Consider the following 17,985-nt stretch of genomic DNA (forward strand, 5'->3'; position numbering starts at 1 on the left):
ATACAATATTCAAACGACATGCACGATCACTTCTCTTTTTTTTTTTTTTTTTTAAGCAATAACTAAAGAGTTTGGTACTGACATATCACTCCTCCTGCCTCTCTTCTGGTTCTGCATTTCAATTACATAAAATCTCTTCGATGGAGGTCCAAATACAGCAAACGCTTTCTTTTCCATACATACATGGATGTAATTTTTCCTTTTACTTTTGTTAAAAAGTGTCTCCGGAATGACAGAGGCTGTTTTACAAATTTGGTAATAGGACACATAAGTCATAGTCGGCCTAGCTTTGATCTGATTGGGCTAGGCCCAAAAACCTTTTTTTGAACTGGACGTAAAGAACTCCTTTTGTTCCGGTTGGAGGAACAAAAAAAACATTTAAAACACGTTTCTTAGTATATTCCTTTTCTTTTTTTTTTTTTCAGGAATTGGTATAATTCATGTTTTTAATTCTTTTTAAATTTGTTGGATTCTACTAGATTGAGGATTAGCTTGTATACAGGATACAGACGAGAAGGATAGAATTATCCATGATATGAAGTTGACATAAATAGAAAGATAACATATATATACGTACTAAGAATAGAAATATAGTTTCGCACGCCCACGCTTCCTTTCAGCAATTGGAATACGAATTAATCAAGAAACCAAATTCACTTCCAATTGACATTACCATCAAACTGGTTCGTGTACATTGTTCAACCCTAATTCCCTCCAAAAAAATAAATTACTTAGCTTGATAGAGAAAGAGATAATAGTAGTATTATAGGTACGTATAATAGGGCAAAGATGATTGATCTGAAGAGCTTGGATAAGTTGGATAGGCATCTTGATCGTGTATTAAACATGCAAAACGATAACAAGAAGGGTGTTAAAGAAAAATGGGAAATCGATCCCAAGAAACTAACTGTTAAGCATGTTGTAGCTCGTGGAACTTATGGTTCTGTTCATCGAGGAGTTTATGATGGCCAAGATGTTGCAGGCAATTATCCATTACACTTTTCTTTCTTTCTTTCCTTTCCATGCATATACCTTCTCTTTTACGATAGTTACCCTAAATATTAACATTCTGTGCCCTAATATTATCATATTAGCTTTTCCAACTTTTATTTCTCTAAATATTGTCGCCTTTCATGGTTAATAAACTGCATGATTTTTGTGCCCTAATATTACGTACATTAGGGTTTATTTGTTAATGTATACAATACACATATACTATGTGGTTTTCAACTTGAGAAATGTTGATTATGCCCTAACATTTTTTGGTTTTTTTTTTTCAAATTCTTGTTGCTCTTATCTCTTGCTTAATAAATTTGGTTTTAGGGTTTTTATTTGTTAATTTCCCTCTTTTCCAGTTAAAGTGCTGGACTGGGGCGATGAAGAACAACAAACGAAAAGTCGAATAGCTACTCTAAGAAAAGAATTTAAACAAGAGATTTCTGTTTTGCACAACATATCTCATCCCAACATTACACAGGTAAATTTATTAATTCACATTGTAAGTAACACATGCATATTGTTGTATTTATCTCAGTTATTTTATTTATTTATTTGCCTCTCTTTCTTGATTATCAGAATGCCTTATGAGTAAATATACAATTCTTGACCTTTTTTTTTTTTTGGCACAGTTCATTGGCGCTGTAACGGGTACATCAGAGATAGAATTTCAAACCCAAAGTGCTCAAATTGGGACACGAGTAAATATATGTTGTCTTGTAACTGAATATCAATCTGGAGGCACTCTAAAGTCATACCTTATAAAGAACAGGATAAAAAAGCTGCCTTTCAAGAATGTCATGCAACTAGCATTAGACCTAGCAAGAGGGTCAGTTTCCTTTTCCACATTGCAGTCTTTATCATGTTTTTCAAAATTATTTCTACAATTAACAATATTTACTGTAAGATTTTTCTGTTAATTTAGTTTTGCTCTTCTTCTTCTTCTTGGCAGATTGAGCTATCTTCATTCCAAGAACATCGTGCACAGAGATCTGAAGACAGAAAATATACTTCTTGACGAGAATCAAACAATCAAGATAGCAGATTTTGGAGTTTCTAGACTTGAGGCTTTAAACCCCAGTGAAATGACAGGTTATACTGGATCACTCGGTTACATGGCACCAGAGGTAATATATATTATTTAAGCTTAGCTATTTCCCCTCAGGATTTCAAATATTGCTTTTACGCCTTCTGAAAAGGTTAAATATAATGTTCAATGACGAAGCCACTTGTTGTGGAAGGGGACAATGGCTCCCCTCTTTAAAAAATAATTTCACCGGACAATTTCAGAGATTTATATTCACCACTTAGCCTTAACCATTTTCCGTGATCCCGTAAATTTAAATCCTAACTTCGCACCTGATAATATTGATTTCTGCTGATATAATTTAAGGATTGAACTTTCACCACTTAGACTTTAACCATTTCCCGTGATCCTCCATTAAATTTAAATTAACATTGTTGATTTGTGCTGATATGATTTGTAGGTCTTCAACAGCACACCATATAACAGGAAATGTGACGTCTACAGCTTTGGAATTTGCTTATGGGAGATATACTGCTGTGACATGCCATTTCCGAATAACAATTTCGCTCAACTGTCTTCAGCTGTTGTTTATAAGGTATGTAATGTTTTTCTTTGATACGCCAGAATTTAATATAATTTTATTGTTGTTCATAATCAATCTTTGTTCAGATTTTGAATTATTTGAAAAGCATATAAATTAATTACCAACGATCAGAAGGATGCAAATTCGAACTCTTTATCACCCTGAACTGAACATTTGCACTTTTGAATGCAGAAACTGAGGCCAAAAATTCCCAGATATTGTCCACGTGGATTGGCAAAAATAATGAGAAGATGTTGGGACACAAATCCTAACAAGAGACCAGAGATGCAGGAAGTTGTGACAATGTTGGAAGCCATGGATGCTTCAAAAGGTAGAGGTATGACCCCTCTTGACCGGACTTGGCGTTGCTTCTGTTGGAGACTCTGAAATATATACACAGAAGCTACAACGCCTGAATCTCCTGTAAACACTAATTTGCTGACTGATTAGAATAAAATTTCAAGTGTAAATACAATTGTAACAATTTTTTATTTAAATTTGTGCTTATATATTATATTATATTCTTTTTATTTTTATTTTGTACAAAAATGCTTATATATTATATTATATTCTTTTTATTTTTATTTTTTTCTTTTGTACATAGAAATGAATCGAATTTTTCAAGCAGTCCATAATCATACCCAATGGAATTTTTTGCTTGAATTTTTTTTTTCCTTATAGTAGTATGTTGAAATTCTCCCAAATAAAGAAAAAAAGAAACGAAAAGAAAAGTAACATGTTGAAATTCATTTAAGCAGAAACTACTGCTCGTATTTTCTTTTCTTTGAAGTTAGTCTGTTATTAACTAAAGGTAAAATAAAACAAAACAAAAAAGGAGTACAAAATAATTGGTGGGTTATGTCTTAATCACCACCATCATCAGTAATCTGCCTATATCAATTCCCCCTATACATTTGAAGAAGCAATTAAATGGAACTTCTAACTCATCAAAACTGGTCAATAGGGAAATGACCGAGAACTACTTCCATGTCCAATGTCTACCTTCCTCCGTGGCACCAATCCCCACGTCTATACAAAAGTCATTTCAGCATTCTTTCACAAATTAATTTTGTACTCAAATGTGAGCTATACATGTATGGTACACCGAATCCATTGGAGAACCAGTAGCGTCAGCTGAATAAATTCATGGTGAAGCACCGCCTGAAGGCTGAGAAGAAGATTCCGAAATTCTGCCATCCGGAGATGCTTTTTCAAATTCATCCCAAAGTAATTTCCGGATTTTCACTCTCAAACCAGAGGCCTGTTCCGGTCTAAACCACCGCTTGCCAAACTGAAATTGAAAAAGAAAAAAAAAAACTGTCAAATAAAGGGAAGGACTGCATCGAATTATATCAAAAGAGAAGCTATTCAAGTCTAGGAGCAGCAAACAATACCATTGCTAAATCTTTCTTTTTCAGTCTATCTGGAGCCTCTTCAATGAAGCGCTCCATGAAGAAAAGTACAAAGAGACCACAATCATAGTCATTTTTCTGTTGGGGTACCTGGTAATAATGGTATGTCGAGATGCAGTTCAAATTGACTATGGTATGTTAATAAATTCCATCAAACAAATTCTAATGTAAAATTAATACCTCAGGCTTAGATATTTCACACAGAAATTTAGAACTGCAACTGCAGAGTGATACAGCCTACAGTAATGATGAATCATATCATACAATGTAAATTTAGAGAGCATTACTTGGTCTCAAATCAAATGGACAAAATAGGATCACTATCCCCTATTACAAGTACTCCCGCCACAAACTTATTAACTGGACTGAATTTTGCCTCTGGAAAATTTATTAGAAATTGATTGATGATGCCATCTCACTTTTTATAGAAAGGACAAGAGACAGACTTTTAGTTCTTAAAACAGTTCCAGTTGAAAATGAACAATATTCTTCATCCAAAATAGCCCACAGTATGAAAAGATGAAAATTATGTAAGTAACCATGCATAGTCTATGACAGCTAAGAAGCAAAATGAAAGCAATTTGATAAGGCAATCACTGCACCAGCCAAGTTTGGCATAATCCTTTTACCTCAATTTTTTTCTCATCAATTCTACGAGGTAGATGCTTCCATATTCGGTCTGCAATCGGAAGTTTGGGAGGAGGAACCTCTTGATTCATGTAGTTCCATTCCTCTCTCAAATAGCTGCAGCACGCAGATGGTATCATCTTCAGGACCCAGATTCAGATTACGAAACCATTACAATCAAGAGCTAATTAAAATATGTAAATGCCTTGTTAACTGTCATGATATTTCTAATGCTTCCCACGCGCTAACCCTTTGAACATGCAAATTACAACCCACAATTCCGATTCTAACTTCATACACTTAAAATGAAATAGGAAAACTGAATGATACTTCCTTCGCATTAACAAGAGTTCACCATGAAAACAAATGTTGTTGCTGAAATTGTCATTTTCTCACCTTCTAATTTCTTCAAAAACCAATTTGCTTGAGTGAAGTCCCAAAGAATCCAAATGAAGAATAATTGGTCCGGACTCATCTTCCTTGTCTGGGATACAAATAATCACCAAGCTCCAATGAAGACTGAACACGTTAAACACAAACAAATCAAATCAGTAAGAAGTAATTTAGGCCAAACAAGAGAAGAGGGTGAGTAGAAAGGGCACATCTCTTTATCAATTGATCTCCAAAATCTTAGGTAAGAGTAAGTATACCTCTTAGTCACTAGGCTATAATAATAATAATACACAATGATGGACACAAAACAAGAAACTAATTCACTAATCGTGATAGATATGCCTATCTTTTATCTTCTACCAGAAAATACCAGTTTATACTTCTCACCAGATAGCTGACGTATGTCTACATGCCTACAGAAGAAAAAAAAGTTTCGATTGTCTAGTACACTGGTAGAGGATCTACGTCACACATAAATGCTAAAGGGTAGACCATATCTGCATTCCCCCTTCAGGACCCTACTTATCGAGGAGTATCTTTGTATCTTTAGGTAATCAGCCATGTATGTCAGAAGTTCATCATCTGAACCCATAATCCAATTTTGTCTTCAAGTTTCTTTCCATTTTCCATTCTTCCAAATTTTTATTTCCTGTAGAAACTACAAGCCGTTCAAGTTGAATGGCTGGTCATTGTTGATAATTTCTAGATCATTCTACATTGCCATCTGAAGTGCATTGAAGGAACAAGTGAAAACTACATAAGCAGCTCTTTAGAAAGGAAAAAAGAAAAAAAGCGTCCCTCATGTTCCAATTACTTGGGAACTCCTGTAAGCCTAATGCCTATTAGCATGAACTCAAACTCATGTTATTAGAAAGAACTTAAAATCCCTGGAAAGGATATCAGCCAACTACTAAGTAAATTGAGTAATCCCTACACTAGAATGAGACACATCTCTTTGTACACAAATTAAAAAATAAATATATATGCATATGATATAATGAGAAAAGAAACCATAGTAATTCTCTAGCAAGATCAAAGCCTACATATATCTTATATTCAGCAACCAAAAATAATGCAAGAGTTTTCATCGAAATTAAAAGCAACTTACTCATCATGTATGGGAATAAAGACATACGCCTTCTGGAATATATTAACCCCCTTCCACCACCTTCTGAACTTGATAAAAAAGGATTCCTTGTCACTCCCCTACATAAGTAGAAGGAAGATGAATCACTGTGCACCAATTTGTACTTTGTAAAATTTGCAGACAACAATGCATTCAAATATTAAAAAATTGTCCAAGCATAAGCCATAAAAAAAATTTCAAACTGCCAGACACGACTAAATATTACAATTCCTGATCAGCTTATACAACAATGGGAAGAATCTTACACCAATTTGCCATGTTGCCTCAGTCTTAAGATCTATAAAGTTAATATCAAATTGCTAAAACTATCAGAAATTGAAATGACATTGGCAGCTAAGTAATGACTCTTAATATTTTTACCTCATGTACTTGGTGCCACAGGTCAGTATTCAAAATCTCCAATATAGAACAGTTAACACAAACTTGGACTTGCGAATTTGTGTTGAAGAATATTAGGCAAATTAAAAGAACAAAGATAATTTCCCTCATTTTTATTAGTAATCAAAAAACTGAAAATACCTTGTATGATACAGCCTGCTTGAGCTTCTGATAGAAGAATGTATTGAAAAAGTGATAATCACATGTAGCCTTGTTTGTCGGAGATATTTGTAGATACCTAGCCAGGCAAGAAGTTAAAAAAATTAGCACAGCCAGCTTCAAACACTCCATCCCTTAAACGTCCATATAGACCACATAAGCAATGTCTCAAAAGTGGAATGTTTACATAACCCTTGCTTAGCTTGACTCCCAACAAGAAATTTGGAGCTTTCTAAACAAAGAGTCATATTCAAATGCATATAATGTGCATCTTGCTGGTTCACAAACCAGCCTAGTATCATCAATCACCAAATTGCTTACAATTGCTTCTCCTGCTAATTGATATTTTTAATGGGATTCTATCTCATTCCTTTCCTAAACTAAATGTCTCCATCCAAGTATACATACGAGAACTGTGAAAACAAGTGCCAATCTGGAAGAAATAAAGACCCTCCTCCTTATTTACGGGCATCCCCCCCCCCCCCACATGGTCAGAGCCTTGCATACCAGCTTACTTTTATTTAAGAATTATTAAAAAAGCTATTATGTCTTGCAGACCTATCTACTGAATTTGTTGGACCATGAATTTGATTTTTTACCCAAATTGTTGATCCAGAATTTGAATTTTCTTAAATCACTTCAAATAAAAACTTAGACATTATAGTGCCTTGAGGGCGAGACTCTTATCCATTGTCCAGGTACAGATCAAGCTCAAGCTCTCATTCTACAAGCAAAGCTTAGAGCCTTGAAAAAAAATAAAATACATGGAGCCTGTTTGGCAAAAGACTTAGTTACTCGCCAAACAGTTTAAGAAAAAGCCTATGTTTTGGTAAAATCTATTTAAAGTTCTGACATACAACTTAAAGTCCTGATGACACAATCACAATAATATTACAAGTCTCATCACTGTGTTGCTACACAGAATTTTTGATATACTTTATCTTATACATTCATCATTAATGTAGTGCTCATTATTTTTACTTCTACCACATCCACACCGTGTTACCACCACTATCCCATTTGCAGTCCCTCTCACCCTTATCTCTGCCTCCATTTCTCAGCATCATTGCCACAATCACTACCAAATAAACTAGATGAAGGAATTTAAATCGCAATCCATTAACTTTTATTTTGCAGTCAAATATAGGAATAGTATGTACCTAGTTATGACATTTCATTTCATTACATTCTTGATTATGCTGCACAATAAAACAACCTACCAAACATAACCTAGGATCTAAAACCACGAACATCCTGAATCAAGACGTTAGATCTAAACTGTTCCAAATTTACTTACCTGATGTAAAAGTTCATAATAGGTGATGTCAAAAATCCTTCAGGGGCTAGGCAGTTTATATCCTTATAATAAATTTCCACAGATTCTGGATCATCCCTTGGTTTACAGACAAGAAAGATATCATTAGCAGATTCTGGTTAAACCCTAATGAAAAGTAATTTTATTAAAATATTTCCCAAAGAAGTTAAAATCATCTTCAAGAAACATTTGTTGCACCTTGATGGATAATCAATCTTAGCATCCTTCATGCTGAAAGAAACCAAAGAATCACAATCATCAATAACAACAAACTTGGAACTTGGAATAGGAGGAACGGTAAAAGAAAGGTGTTGGCAGTTCTATTTACCGTTCAGCAATTTTGTTTGCATCCTCTGTTACCTCAACATGCTGAGTTTCATCCTCATCCAAAAGAACAACTGTCTGCCCCTGATGTAATGACACCATGGATCAAATCAGCAACTGAAGATAAAAGCCAGCTTGGCAAAAACAAAATTCTGATAGCAGGTTTTCAATAGCAATAAACATTTGGCTCCATTACCCCCATTTGAGTACAAATTTCAAGCACGACACAACTCCTTATATCCATCGCGTCATAATTGAACCTTGTTCTATTTTATACCTACAATTCAGTGTGATAAGGATTGTATACCTCCAATTCAGTGTGATAAGGATTAAATTAACATTTTTCACTCATAATACAGTTTAAAACAACGGTATACTAATTGGTTTTGGGAACATGGAAGAAAACTCTCATGTTCACAACATCATGTACCTAATTTTACTGAGAGTACCATCTATATTAAAATGGTGTTTCATAATTGAAGATCTGAAAGTTCAACTACGGTTCATTAGTAAATATTCAAGATACTTTCAATAGTCATAATTCTCCATCAGAAGATTATAATAACTTCAAAAGCCTAAAAATTGCAAAACGAACTGAGATGCAATATGATTGTATCACGATGCCCAAGGACACAGTGTAATAGATTATTGTATCAAGTAGCGGATCGTAGCCTCTTATCATAAAAATGGTTGTGCAAGTACAGTAGCACTAACTATGAGAAATTCAGCAATCCACATGTGATACATGAACAAAAAGAGTTGTATGCCACAGACAATTTATTCCATAGTGGAGGCCTAACCCAGATTACATCACAGTTCAAACTATGAAACCAACTCAGTTATGACAACTACCAAATGAAAACAGAAGATTTATAGAGCGTCCAGGTATATTTTCTTAGACTATCAGAGTATAGGTTAGCTTCATAAAAGATAAATAGCTTTGCATTCAAGTCACCAAAACATGTACTTCATCCCAGAACTATTCCCATCTAAATGCACAAAAAAACCTACATTGATGAAGCAAGTCGGGGCAGTGTTTGGTCACACACAACCAATCCAATCCATTCAATTTTTCAACCAGAAAAATGAATAAACAGCTTCAATCTAATGCCAATATCAAAGGCATCGAATTCATGCAAATTGTAGTCAATCAGGTCATTGTCTTATTAGCTTGTGTATACAGATGGATTATGAACAGAATAGATCAACAAATCTCTAGGAAATTCTGAAGGAGCAGTTCTTCAAATAAATCCACCATGGGTGATCAGTCCATTCAGTCAAATGTTGCAAAATCACTCTCCGATACAGTTAAATTTTAAACTTTCCAAAGTTGAAAAAGCAAAGTAAACGAGCAAAACCAAAATCTACATATTGGTCCACACAAACAAGCTTTCCTTCCAAGCACAAATTACATGTTCAATGCACAGCATAAATCAATCTGAAGCTAATATATGAGACAGCCTTAAGTTCTATAGGTTTATGTTTCATTCCCATGCTTATGTAACCTTTCAAGACCAAAATCTCCTTTCAACGATAAAAATATTAAACTAATATCATTGTTGTTAAAGAGCAAGCAAAAGCAATGAATTGGAAGAGACGGAAGAGATAGAAGGGTAAAAGATATACCTTCCTAGGCCTTGAACCATTTGAAGGTAGGACTTGACGACTATCCTTCCTACAATCAAGGCAATAACAAAAATTGCTTAAATGGGAAAAAAAGTTTATTAAAATAAGGCATACATTTCCGGATTCAAGAAGATTAAAAAGATGCGTTGGTTTTTTTCTAAATATAACTTTTCTTATTCTAAATGTAGAAAATGAATAAATAAAGATTTCGGGAGACTTCATAAGGTTCAAGTTTAGGAGCCAAAACTTCAATCAGGGCTATACCTCCATGTTGCAGGACATGGAAGAATCACTAAATTAGAAACTTAAGCAAAATGCTAAAATTGGTACATCTATCAACAGGGTCTTATAGAAATCCTGCATGCCAACACCGGAAGTACAGTATTCTTTCAGAGAAAAAAAAAACAGGGAGCAGAAAAAAGAAGGATCATTGCCAACAGAAGTCAGAAGTATAATAGAAGGATCAGATAAACTAAAGCATGATAATAAAGTAGGCATCATTCCTAACAACACCATCACACAGACGTATCCAAATTCAAAGCAAATTGTCCTGGAGGAAAAAACAGATGAAAAACAGTTCATTAAAGCAACCAGTGTGAGCCAACCAACCTTAAAAAAAAAAAAAAAAAAAATGCTATTCACGAAGCAAATACAAATCATAGGGTGAATATTCTATGCAATAGGTTAGCCAGTTTATAGTTGTTAATTGACCTCAGCATCTTCTAGAGTCAAAAACTAATACTAAGTTTAATGCAAACATCTTACTAAAATTCAGGAATACCACACGACTCTTTGTTCATTAAATAAATGCAGCCATGATTGAAGGCCCTGACCAAGTATTTGGTGTATTTGACATCATGCAGTCCCATGATGTTGTTAAAATGACTTAAAAATTGAAGTCATAACCTGAAAATTTGTCCTTTGCAAAGAGAGAGTTTTAATGCACCAAGCCAAGTAGTCTCCCCAGTTGGGCACAAATAAATCGTAATAATATTTGAAGATCAGTATTTTCCAAATTGTCAATTGCAAAAATAAAGGTTTAACTAACTAACACCTAGATCAAACTAGCAACTTTTGATAGACATAAGGTGAGGATTCCTATACACATAACACTTATTTCAAATTACTAGAGACAGCTTTATAAGGATATACATGCATAGATAACTGACTTATGTACCATTCGGAAATGCATATGATATAAGGAAAAAAAAATTAAAACGATTTGGGGAAAAAATGCTCACTTCTCGGAGAAACTGCTGCACAAGTTTTGCCCATTGTAGTGGAATAGATAAGTAGATGAAGATGTGCCCTTTTGGTCACTATTATCCAAACTATATTTATCTCCATTATGTGAAAGACTGCTAGCGCATTTGAAAGGTAATTGCCTTGAGGATGAATAATCCTTTTGTCTTCCCCGTTGCGATGAGTTTCCATTAAATCTCATTTTCTGTCGATCGCATCGACCCAAAATTGACAATTCTTTATCAAATACTTTGCCTACCTTGCTATCATTCCGCTACACAAAAATAAGGAAACACCAATTTATATTCTGCAGTGACAGTCTACTTGAATTGCGTTTTAAAAGAATGCAGTACAGCACCATACATTTTCGTCCATCTTTCTACTAAAAAAAGAGGCAAAGTCAGATTGTGAGCGAACTTCGGATGATGTATTCTCTCGTTTAAATTCATCTGTAGCATCAATAAAAACACTTTAGGTTCCACAAATATGCAGACAGAAAAAAAAAAATCATGACTTATACTATTGCATGTGCTTCTTAATCAATTACTCAAGCTACAAGATCACATATCCTAGGTGAAGCATTTACTGATACTTAGAAATGAAAGCCACCAATCTTAGCTCTGCTTCAGCTTCTTTGAATGGTGGTGGAAACAGAAAGTTGAATGTGCCAATTATACCTGAACTCATTAAGTGAGTGCGAGTGGGCTTCTCACATACATCAACATCCTGTCCAAAGAAAGTACAAGGAATCATGTCATGTATTCAAATCCTTTAAAGCACTAATTGAGCTGACATCTGCCAAGAACACAATGTGAATATTCTTGAATTAAATCTCAACAATAATCAAGAATACAAAACAACCAATTAAATTCTTGTAGATTTCAAATAAACTCAACCATGAATTATCATAGTTAAATACTTTAACAACATTCCATTTGCCATTTCAGGAAGGAAAAAAGAATCAAATTCTCCAGGTTAAAATGCCAAAAACCAAATGACTGGCATGGTTGGGTGACCTTTCTCTCTCTCTTTTGCATCCAACAAACTCTAAAATAGACATCATGCTATCTAATATTGGGGAGATTGTAAACAAACATTCAAGCTTACTCGCACTTAATAATTCAACTGTCAAAAACTTTACCTGTAATAGCAATTTATAAGGGAAGGAAAAACTCCTCGAGACTCTATAATAACATTCAGTTGCTACAAATTTATCCCTGAAATCTGAGCAATCGATTTCAACATTTGAAATTTAACTGATTAGGAAAACTAAGTTAAAAAATATCTAGCAAATAGTTTATGCACATTATCATAAAAGAAGAGACTCTATATGGCTACCTAATTAATTAACAGCAGAGAGACCACACAATTTCTTCAAGGCAAAAACAAAGGCCAAAAGTCACATCAGTCAACTCATTAATGATAAGTCGCACACCAATTCCAAAGAACAAAACAGTAATTTCTCCAGCTAAAAAAAAATAAGATGGACGCAAAAATCAACTTTCAAAGCAATGCTTGGTTACCAGGAAGATGTAGGGAGAATATCGACAAGCCAAAGGTCTGAGAAGTAGTGAATTTTTAAGAAAATTGATCATTCTAGTATTAAAAATAGTAAAGAAAATACGAAGCTGAATGACTAAACTAATAACATCAAAATTTTACAAAATACTCATGAAAAATACAGAAAATAAGAGGGAGGCCAATAATAGTTTTTTCTTTCAAACCTAATAACAGAAAAAAAAATTTAAAATATGCATTAAAAAAGATAGAAAAGGAAGACCGGTACTAATATTCTTTTGCTCTCTGCCGTTCTGTCTGCCACTAAAATCATAACAAACTCCAATTGACTATCAAGGGGAGAACTTCACTCGTATACAGAATGCAATTTAATTTTCTGTTCTCTTCTCCCATTTTCGAAGCAACCAAGCAAATTGTAAAATCAAAATGAACACTTGATAATTAGTATCAAAACAACCAATAGAATGAAACAAACCATATCAGAGCAACGAAGCTTTCTCCGGTCTAGCTCTTCCTCATAGGCTTTAAGAGTGGTCCGAAGCTTCTCTCCATTGTCAGGCAAATTTGAGCTTAACGATGTAATATGAGCCTTATGCCTCTTAATCGCTTCCTTTAATTGGTGATCGGTCATGTAGGAACAATCATCCCTAGAAGAGAGATCGGTGGTCATCGGCGAGGGTTTTGGTGGCTCCGGTGTTGTTTTCACTATCATTAACGTCGGTGGTTCGTCGTCGTTTTGGTCTAACACTTCTTTCCAGTCAAGTTTCAGTCTTTTCTTCTTGGAATTTTCTTCTTCCATGCATGAATTGGATCGCCTAGGATAGATTTTTTTTTTTTTCCTTTAAAACTCTTTTGTAGTGTGCTAGGCTGTTAGCTTTGTTATACTCCAATATTTTCCCTGCTTCTTTCCCAGCCAAATGAGAAAAATTTAGGAGGGAGAGGAAAATGCCGTAGGTGGTAACAGAGCATCTAATGACCCTCCTGTTTTCATGTTCCATTCATTTTTTTTTTTTTTTTTTAACATTTTGTCGGGAAAGACTTACCTGTATCGGTTCGCATTATCTCATTCGTGAGCCAACTTAATAAAATTAAGAATTTTTATTAAAATAATGGTATTTTTAATTATACATTTAAATAAAACCGAAATATTTTTTAAAAAATATTTAGACTCCGTTTGTTACTATAAAATAACTTACATAAAAATATTTTTCACAATTTTCTATTATTTTTAAAATTTAGAAAAATAAGTCAACGGAAAATATTTTTCTAATTAAAGGAAAATTAAATCACTTTTAAAGAAATGATTTCTCATTCTCAAAACATTTTTCAAACCTTTGACAAATTTTTTTGATTAAAAGAAAATTAAGTCACTTTTAAAGAAATGATTTCTCATTCTCAAAACATTTTTCAAATCTTGACAAACTTATTAAAACATTGTAAATTAATATTTTTTAATTTATTAATCATCGATAGTCATTACCACCACCACCGTTCATCACATGCCACCACCACGATCACCGATAACTTTTATAATTTATCATTTTTTTTCTTATATTTACTAATTTTCAATATTGCAACCAAATAACGAAAAAAAAATTATTTAAAAAATGGGAAATATTTTTCAAATGTAAATTATTTTTTGGAAACAAACATAATCTTAATTTCATTTGTTTAATCCATAAACGAGGGCATGAACTAGTCTATACAAGTTATTTTCTCTTTTTACTTGTAATGGGCCATTATGCAATCTATTTGTTTTGTTTTAGGATAAGCTCAAAGTTCAGTGGTTGGCAATGGAGATAAAAACGGGATAAACGGGATAAGTATTTTTGAAGTACTCAGCTTCCTCCGAGAAGGTGCAAATAGTTATTAATGAGTTGTAACAAGTACTAGCAGTGAGATTATGAATAAGGTTAGAGTACGTGCACATAGATATTTAAATACCCGTTACATGATATTATCGATATTAAATGAGTTTATTTACGAGTATACATTATTTGTAAAAGATATATTTTAAATAAATGTAGATACTTTACCCATTTAAAGATATTTTAAATGGATTTGAAGTAGACGTACGTAGTAAAATTTCAAATAGATCCGGATGTGGATACTTAAACGAATATTTAAACAGATTTGAAATAAGTATATACAGTAAAATTTTAAGCAAGTAAAGATATGAATATAAATAACTTAATATTCGCGGTTACTTCCACCCATAGTTGGCAACTAGAATCAATAGTTGAAGGGTGAGCATTACTAAATTGAAATTGATAATTAGAAATTTCAACTTTGTCTAGGGCTATTATCCTCTCTTGTCAAAAAACTACCACGATAAGGTATGGATTAAGAGTAAAAACGTACCGAGTCAAATTGGGTACACTACTACTCTAACTTGGGCATGCTAAATTATAACATTGATTGAGAATGGCTCTCTGCCACTATAACCAAACTCAACTCGAGATATGAAAGACCGAAGAATTGCATGCTGTGGACCACTCATCTACTTTATTGATATGCATTCATGTAATAGTTCAAAGGAACATGCTTTTTATGGATTATGTACTTGTGTCTATTTTTTCTTTTTATGGATTATGTACTTGTGTCTATTTTTTCTTTATCTTGATTAACGTAGTCAAAATTTATAAATTCACTTTTGAACTATCTTATTTTAATTTTATGATATTTTTAATTTTTATTTTGACATATTAAATATTTAAAATTATAAAACTATATCTATTAAACAATTAAATTTTTAAAATTATTTTATTCAATACTTTAACTTGCAAAATTAGATAAATTAAGCATTCATTAAAAAGTTCAAATTTATGAAAATTATAGTTTCAAAAGTCATACTAAGTATATATTAAGTCGATATTTTGCAGAAAAAAGCTAAAAAACTTTAAAATTATTAATATTAATGTTAAAAGGTGTGTAACAAAATTTACAAATTCAAGTGTACAATAGATCATCTGCAAAATTTAAAGTGTCACAAAATTAAAGTTGCAAGGTTCCTGGGTAAATTCATATATTCAGTCAATGCTAAAGTATAATAAATGTAATGTCAATTTTTAAGCTTTGTTCCTCTATAAATAGATACATTTGTGTTGTAAGAGGAGGAACGATCCTCAACCTCTCCTCAAAAATCAATAATATGTGTATTTGCTGACCTCTCTTTTTACTTTGAAATTTTAATTTCTATATAGCTGTAGAATTTAGGCATTACAGTTTTAGAAACACTAGTTCCCATTTCAAAAAAAGAAAACTAAAAGTAAAACGTTTTTAAGCGGTTTCTACTAATTTTATAATATTTAACTATGATTTTATTCCAATTTACAGAAATAAATGGAGCCTTGTATGAATGTGATTTTTCACATGTGTTGATTACTTTAGCTGATTTTAACTCGTAACGTTGTTTGAGTTGACTTGCCATTTTGACATTTATGATTATATCTCAAAATTCTAAATTCGTTGGGAAAAAAAACTTCTTGCCTAATTTCATTGAATATCTATAAATATAAAGGAAGATTATTTAAAAAGTATATTCATTTCAAAATGATCTACTTCTCCATAAAATGCATGTCTTGGAAAATTACTTATGCAAATCAACTAATTTAAAAATACGTTTCTTACATTTGATGGTATGTAAATCAACTTTTCAAAAGTAAATATCTAGGATCAAACTATAAAAGATAATTCTATTAAAATAAAAAGTTAAAGTGTATTTAAATAATCAGTATTAACTCTCCATTTATTTATGGAAAGTAATTTATTTAAAAAATATTTTTTTCAGATTTTTCCCTTATTTGGAATAAATGAATTCCACAAAATTTTGTGAAATTCATTTAGAAATCCATATTTTTGTGTTTTGAATGAAAAAAAAAAATGCATATTTCAATTATAAGAATTCAATTTTATGGAATTGAACATAACTACACTAAATTCACAAAAATAAATGAAATTTTCAAATGAATTCCACAAAACTAACTCATCCAACTTTTATGACAAAACTACCATTCTCCTTCTTCAAAGTCATTTTTTCAATTTTTATCCTCAAAAAAAAAAAAAAGTCATTTTTTCAAAATTTTTACTTAATTTAATTTATATATTTTATCAAACTTAACCAAAACTATTTAAAATTTTATTTTTATAAAATATTTTATTATTATTGTGTTTTTATTTTAATATTTTTCATCTTTTTTGTATTTTTTTTATCATTGCAGGGATAGATTCAAGTTAAATATATATTTATCACTAAATTAAATGTAACAATTTTTATTAAAATTATTTTTATTTTATATATTTATTTTAATAAAAATGTAAAAAAATTATATATCATAACTTCAATATAATTAGTATTTATTATTTATTTTTGTGAAATTACTATTTCAAGAATATTTTAGAAAATAAAAGCAAATGAATCTTCAATTGTGAATTTATTTCATACATGATTATCAAACATGAAAATTCATTTACAAATAAATTTCATATTTTAAATTCATTTATATCAAACGAAGCATTTGTAATATTTTGGATATCCTGAGAAGTTAGTTATGAAAAATATTTTATTAGTAAACAGAAAAATTATGTAATTTTAAAGAAAAATAATTTCTCCTTTTCAAGATGGGAACATATTTTTCTGACAAATTTATTATAACTTTATAAATACATATTTCTATTAATTTAATGATGTTCATGGGTATTCACTATTATGGATCACCATTAATACCAATTGATTGTCTTCACTTACGACCACTAGTCATTATCTCTAGAGACTACACATTTCTATATATTTTTCTCATATTTAACATAAATTTTTAAAATATGAAATTTCTATAGTTTAAATTTTTGTATGGTCTTATAAATTGCAAATTTAATATTTTGAACTAATTTTTAATATTGCAACTGAAAAAATACAAAATAATTATTAAGAAATTTTTTTTCAAAAATAAATCATATTCTAGCAACATATTGTTGGAATGATAAAATAATAATTTTGTTTTAAAAAACTTGGAGGTGCTAATTTTTTTGTATCGTACAGCATATAGGTCTTTTTATCATGTCAACGAGTGCACTTTTTAAGAGTTGAACTTGTTCTGGCACCATCACTAGAATTGGGACTAATTATTATCTCAATCAATACGTTATTGACGAATTGATAGATTAATTGTTAGGTAACTCCAAGGTTAGTTGCTTCCTTAGTATGGTAGAGTTGAATTGATTATGCACGTGATGTACTTG

The 17,985-nt window shown here is 31.8% G+C and overlaps 2 protein-coding genes across 3 annotated transcripts; one reads left to right on the forward strand and one right to left on the reverse strand.

Annotated features, from left to right (window-relative positions):
• Positions 1 to 740: 740 nt before the first annotated feature.
• Positions 741 to 3,097, forward strand: LOC105644964 (serine/threonine-protein kinase 54). The gene is made up of 6 exons (XM_037641189.2): positions 741 to 982; positions 1,356 to 1,477; positions 1,629 to 1,825; positions 1,949 to 2,123; positions 2,484 to 2,618; positions 2,799 to 3,097. The coding sequence occupies exons 1-6, from the start codon at positions 790 to 792 to the stop codon at positions 2,991 to 2,993; spliced, it is 1,017 nt and encodes a 338-aa protein (XP_037497117.1). The 5' UTR covers positions 741 to 789; the 3' UTR covers positions 2,994 to 3,097.
• A 254-nt stretch (positions 3,098 to 3,351) lies between these two features.
• ULP1D (UB-like protease 1D) lies at positions 3,352 to 13,720 on the reverse strand. Of its 2 annotated transcripts, XM_012229971.4 has the most exons (15): positions 13,223 to 13,720; positions 11,907 to 11,955; positions 11,593 to 11,678; positions 11,229 to 11,503; positions 9,988 to 10,036; positions 8,366 to 8,445; positions 8,236 to 8,268; positions 8,020 to 8,115; positions 6,705 to 6,801; positions 6,147 to 6,244; positions 5,042 to 5,164; positions 4,648 to 4,762; positions 4,199 to 4,255; positions 4,001 to 4,108; positions 3,352 to 3,897 (listed from the first exon to the last, which is right to left on the reverse strand). In XM_012229971.4, exons 1-15 carry the CDS (start codon positions 13,544 to 13,546, stop codon positions 3,751 to 3,753), a joined length of 1,737 nt encoding a protein of 578 aa, XP_012085361.1. In that variant the 5' UTR covers positions 13,547 to 13,720; the 3' UTR covers positions 3,352 to 3,750. The 2 variants fall into 2 exon arrangements, with proteins under 2 accessions (XP_012085361.1, XP_012085362.1); XM_012229972.4 differs by lacking the exon at positions 4,199 to 4,255 and having other exon boundaries at positions 13,223 to 13,719.
• Between the last annotated feature and the right edge of the window lie 4,265 nt (positions 13,721 to 17,985).

Source organism: Jatropha curcas, chromosome 3 (assembly GCF_041381405.1).
Source record: "Jatropha curcas cultivar XTBG-Jc1 chromosome 3, XTBG_Jcur_1.0, whole genome shotgun sequence".
NCBI lineage: Eukaryota > Viridiplantae > Streptophyta > Magnoliopsida > Malpighiales > Euphorbiaceae > Jatropha > Jatropha curcas.

Excerpts from the sequence above, each read along its gene's own strand:
- LOC105644964 (XM_037641189.2), top strand. The coding sequence starts at position 790 with ATGATTGATCTGAAGAGCTTGGATAAGTTGGATAGGCATCTTGATCGT. Across the intron at positions 1,826-1,948 it reads GCATTAGACCTAGCAAGAGG|ATTGAGCTATCTTCATTCCA; the intron begins GTCAGTTTCCTT and ends TCTTCTTGGCAG. Across the intron at positions 2,619-2,798 it reads CTTCAGCTGTTGTTTATAAG|AAACTGAGGCCAAAAATTCC; the intron begins GTATGTAATGTT and ends TTTTGAATGCAG.
- ULP1D (XM_012229971.4), bottom strand. The coding sequence starts at position 13,546 with ATGGAAGAAGAAAATTCCAAGAAGAAAAGACTGAAACTTGACTGGAAA. Across the intron at positions 11,679-11,906 it reads CACTCACTTAATGAGTTCAG|ATGAATTTAAACGAGAGAAT; the intron begins GTATAATTGGCA and ends TTGATGCTACAG. Across the intron at positions 6,802-8,019 it reads ATTATGAACTTTTACATCAG|GTATCTACAAATATCTCCGA; the intron begins GTAAGTAAATTT and ends TTGCCTGGCTAG.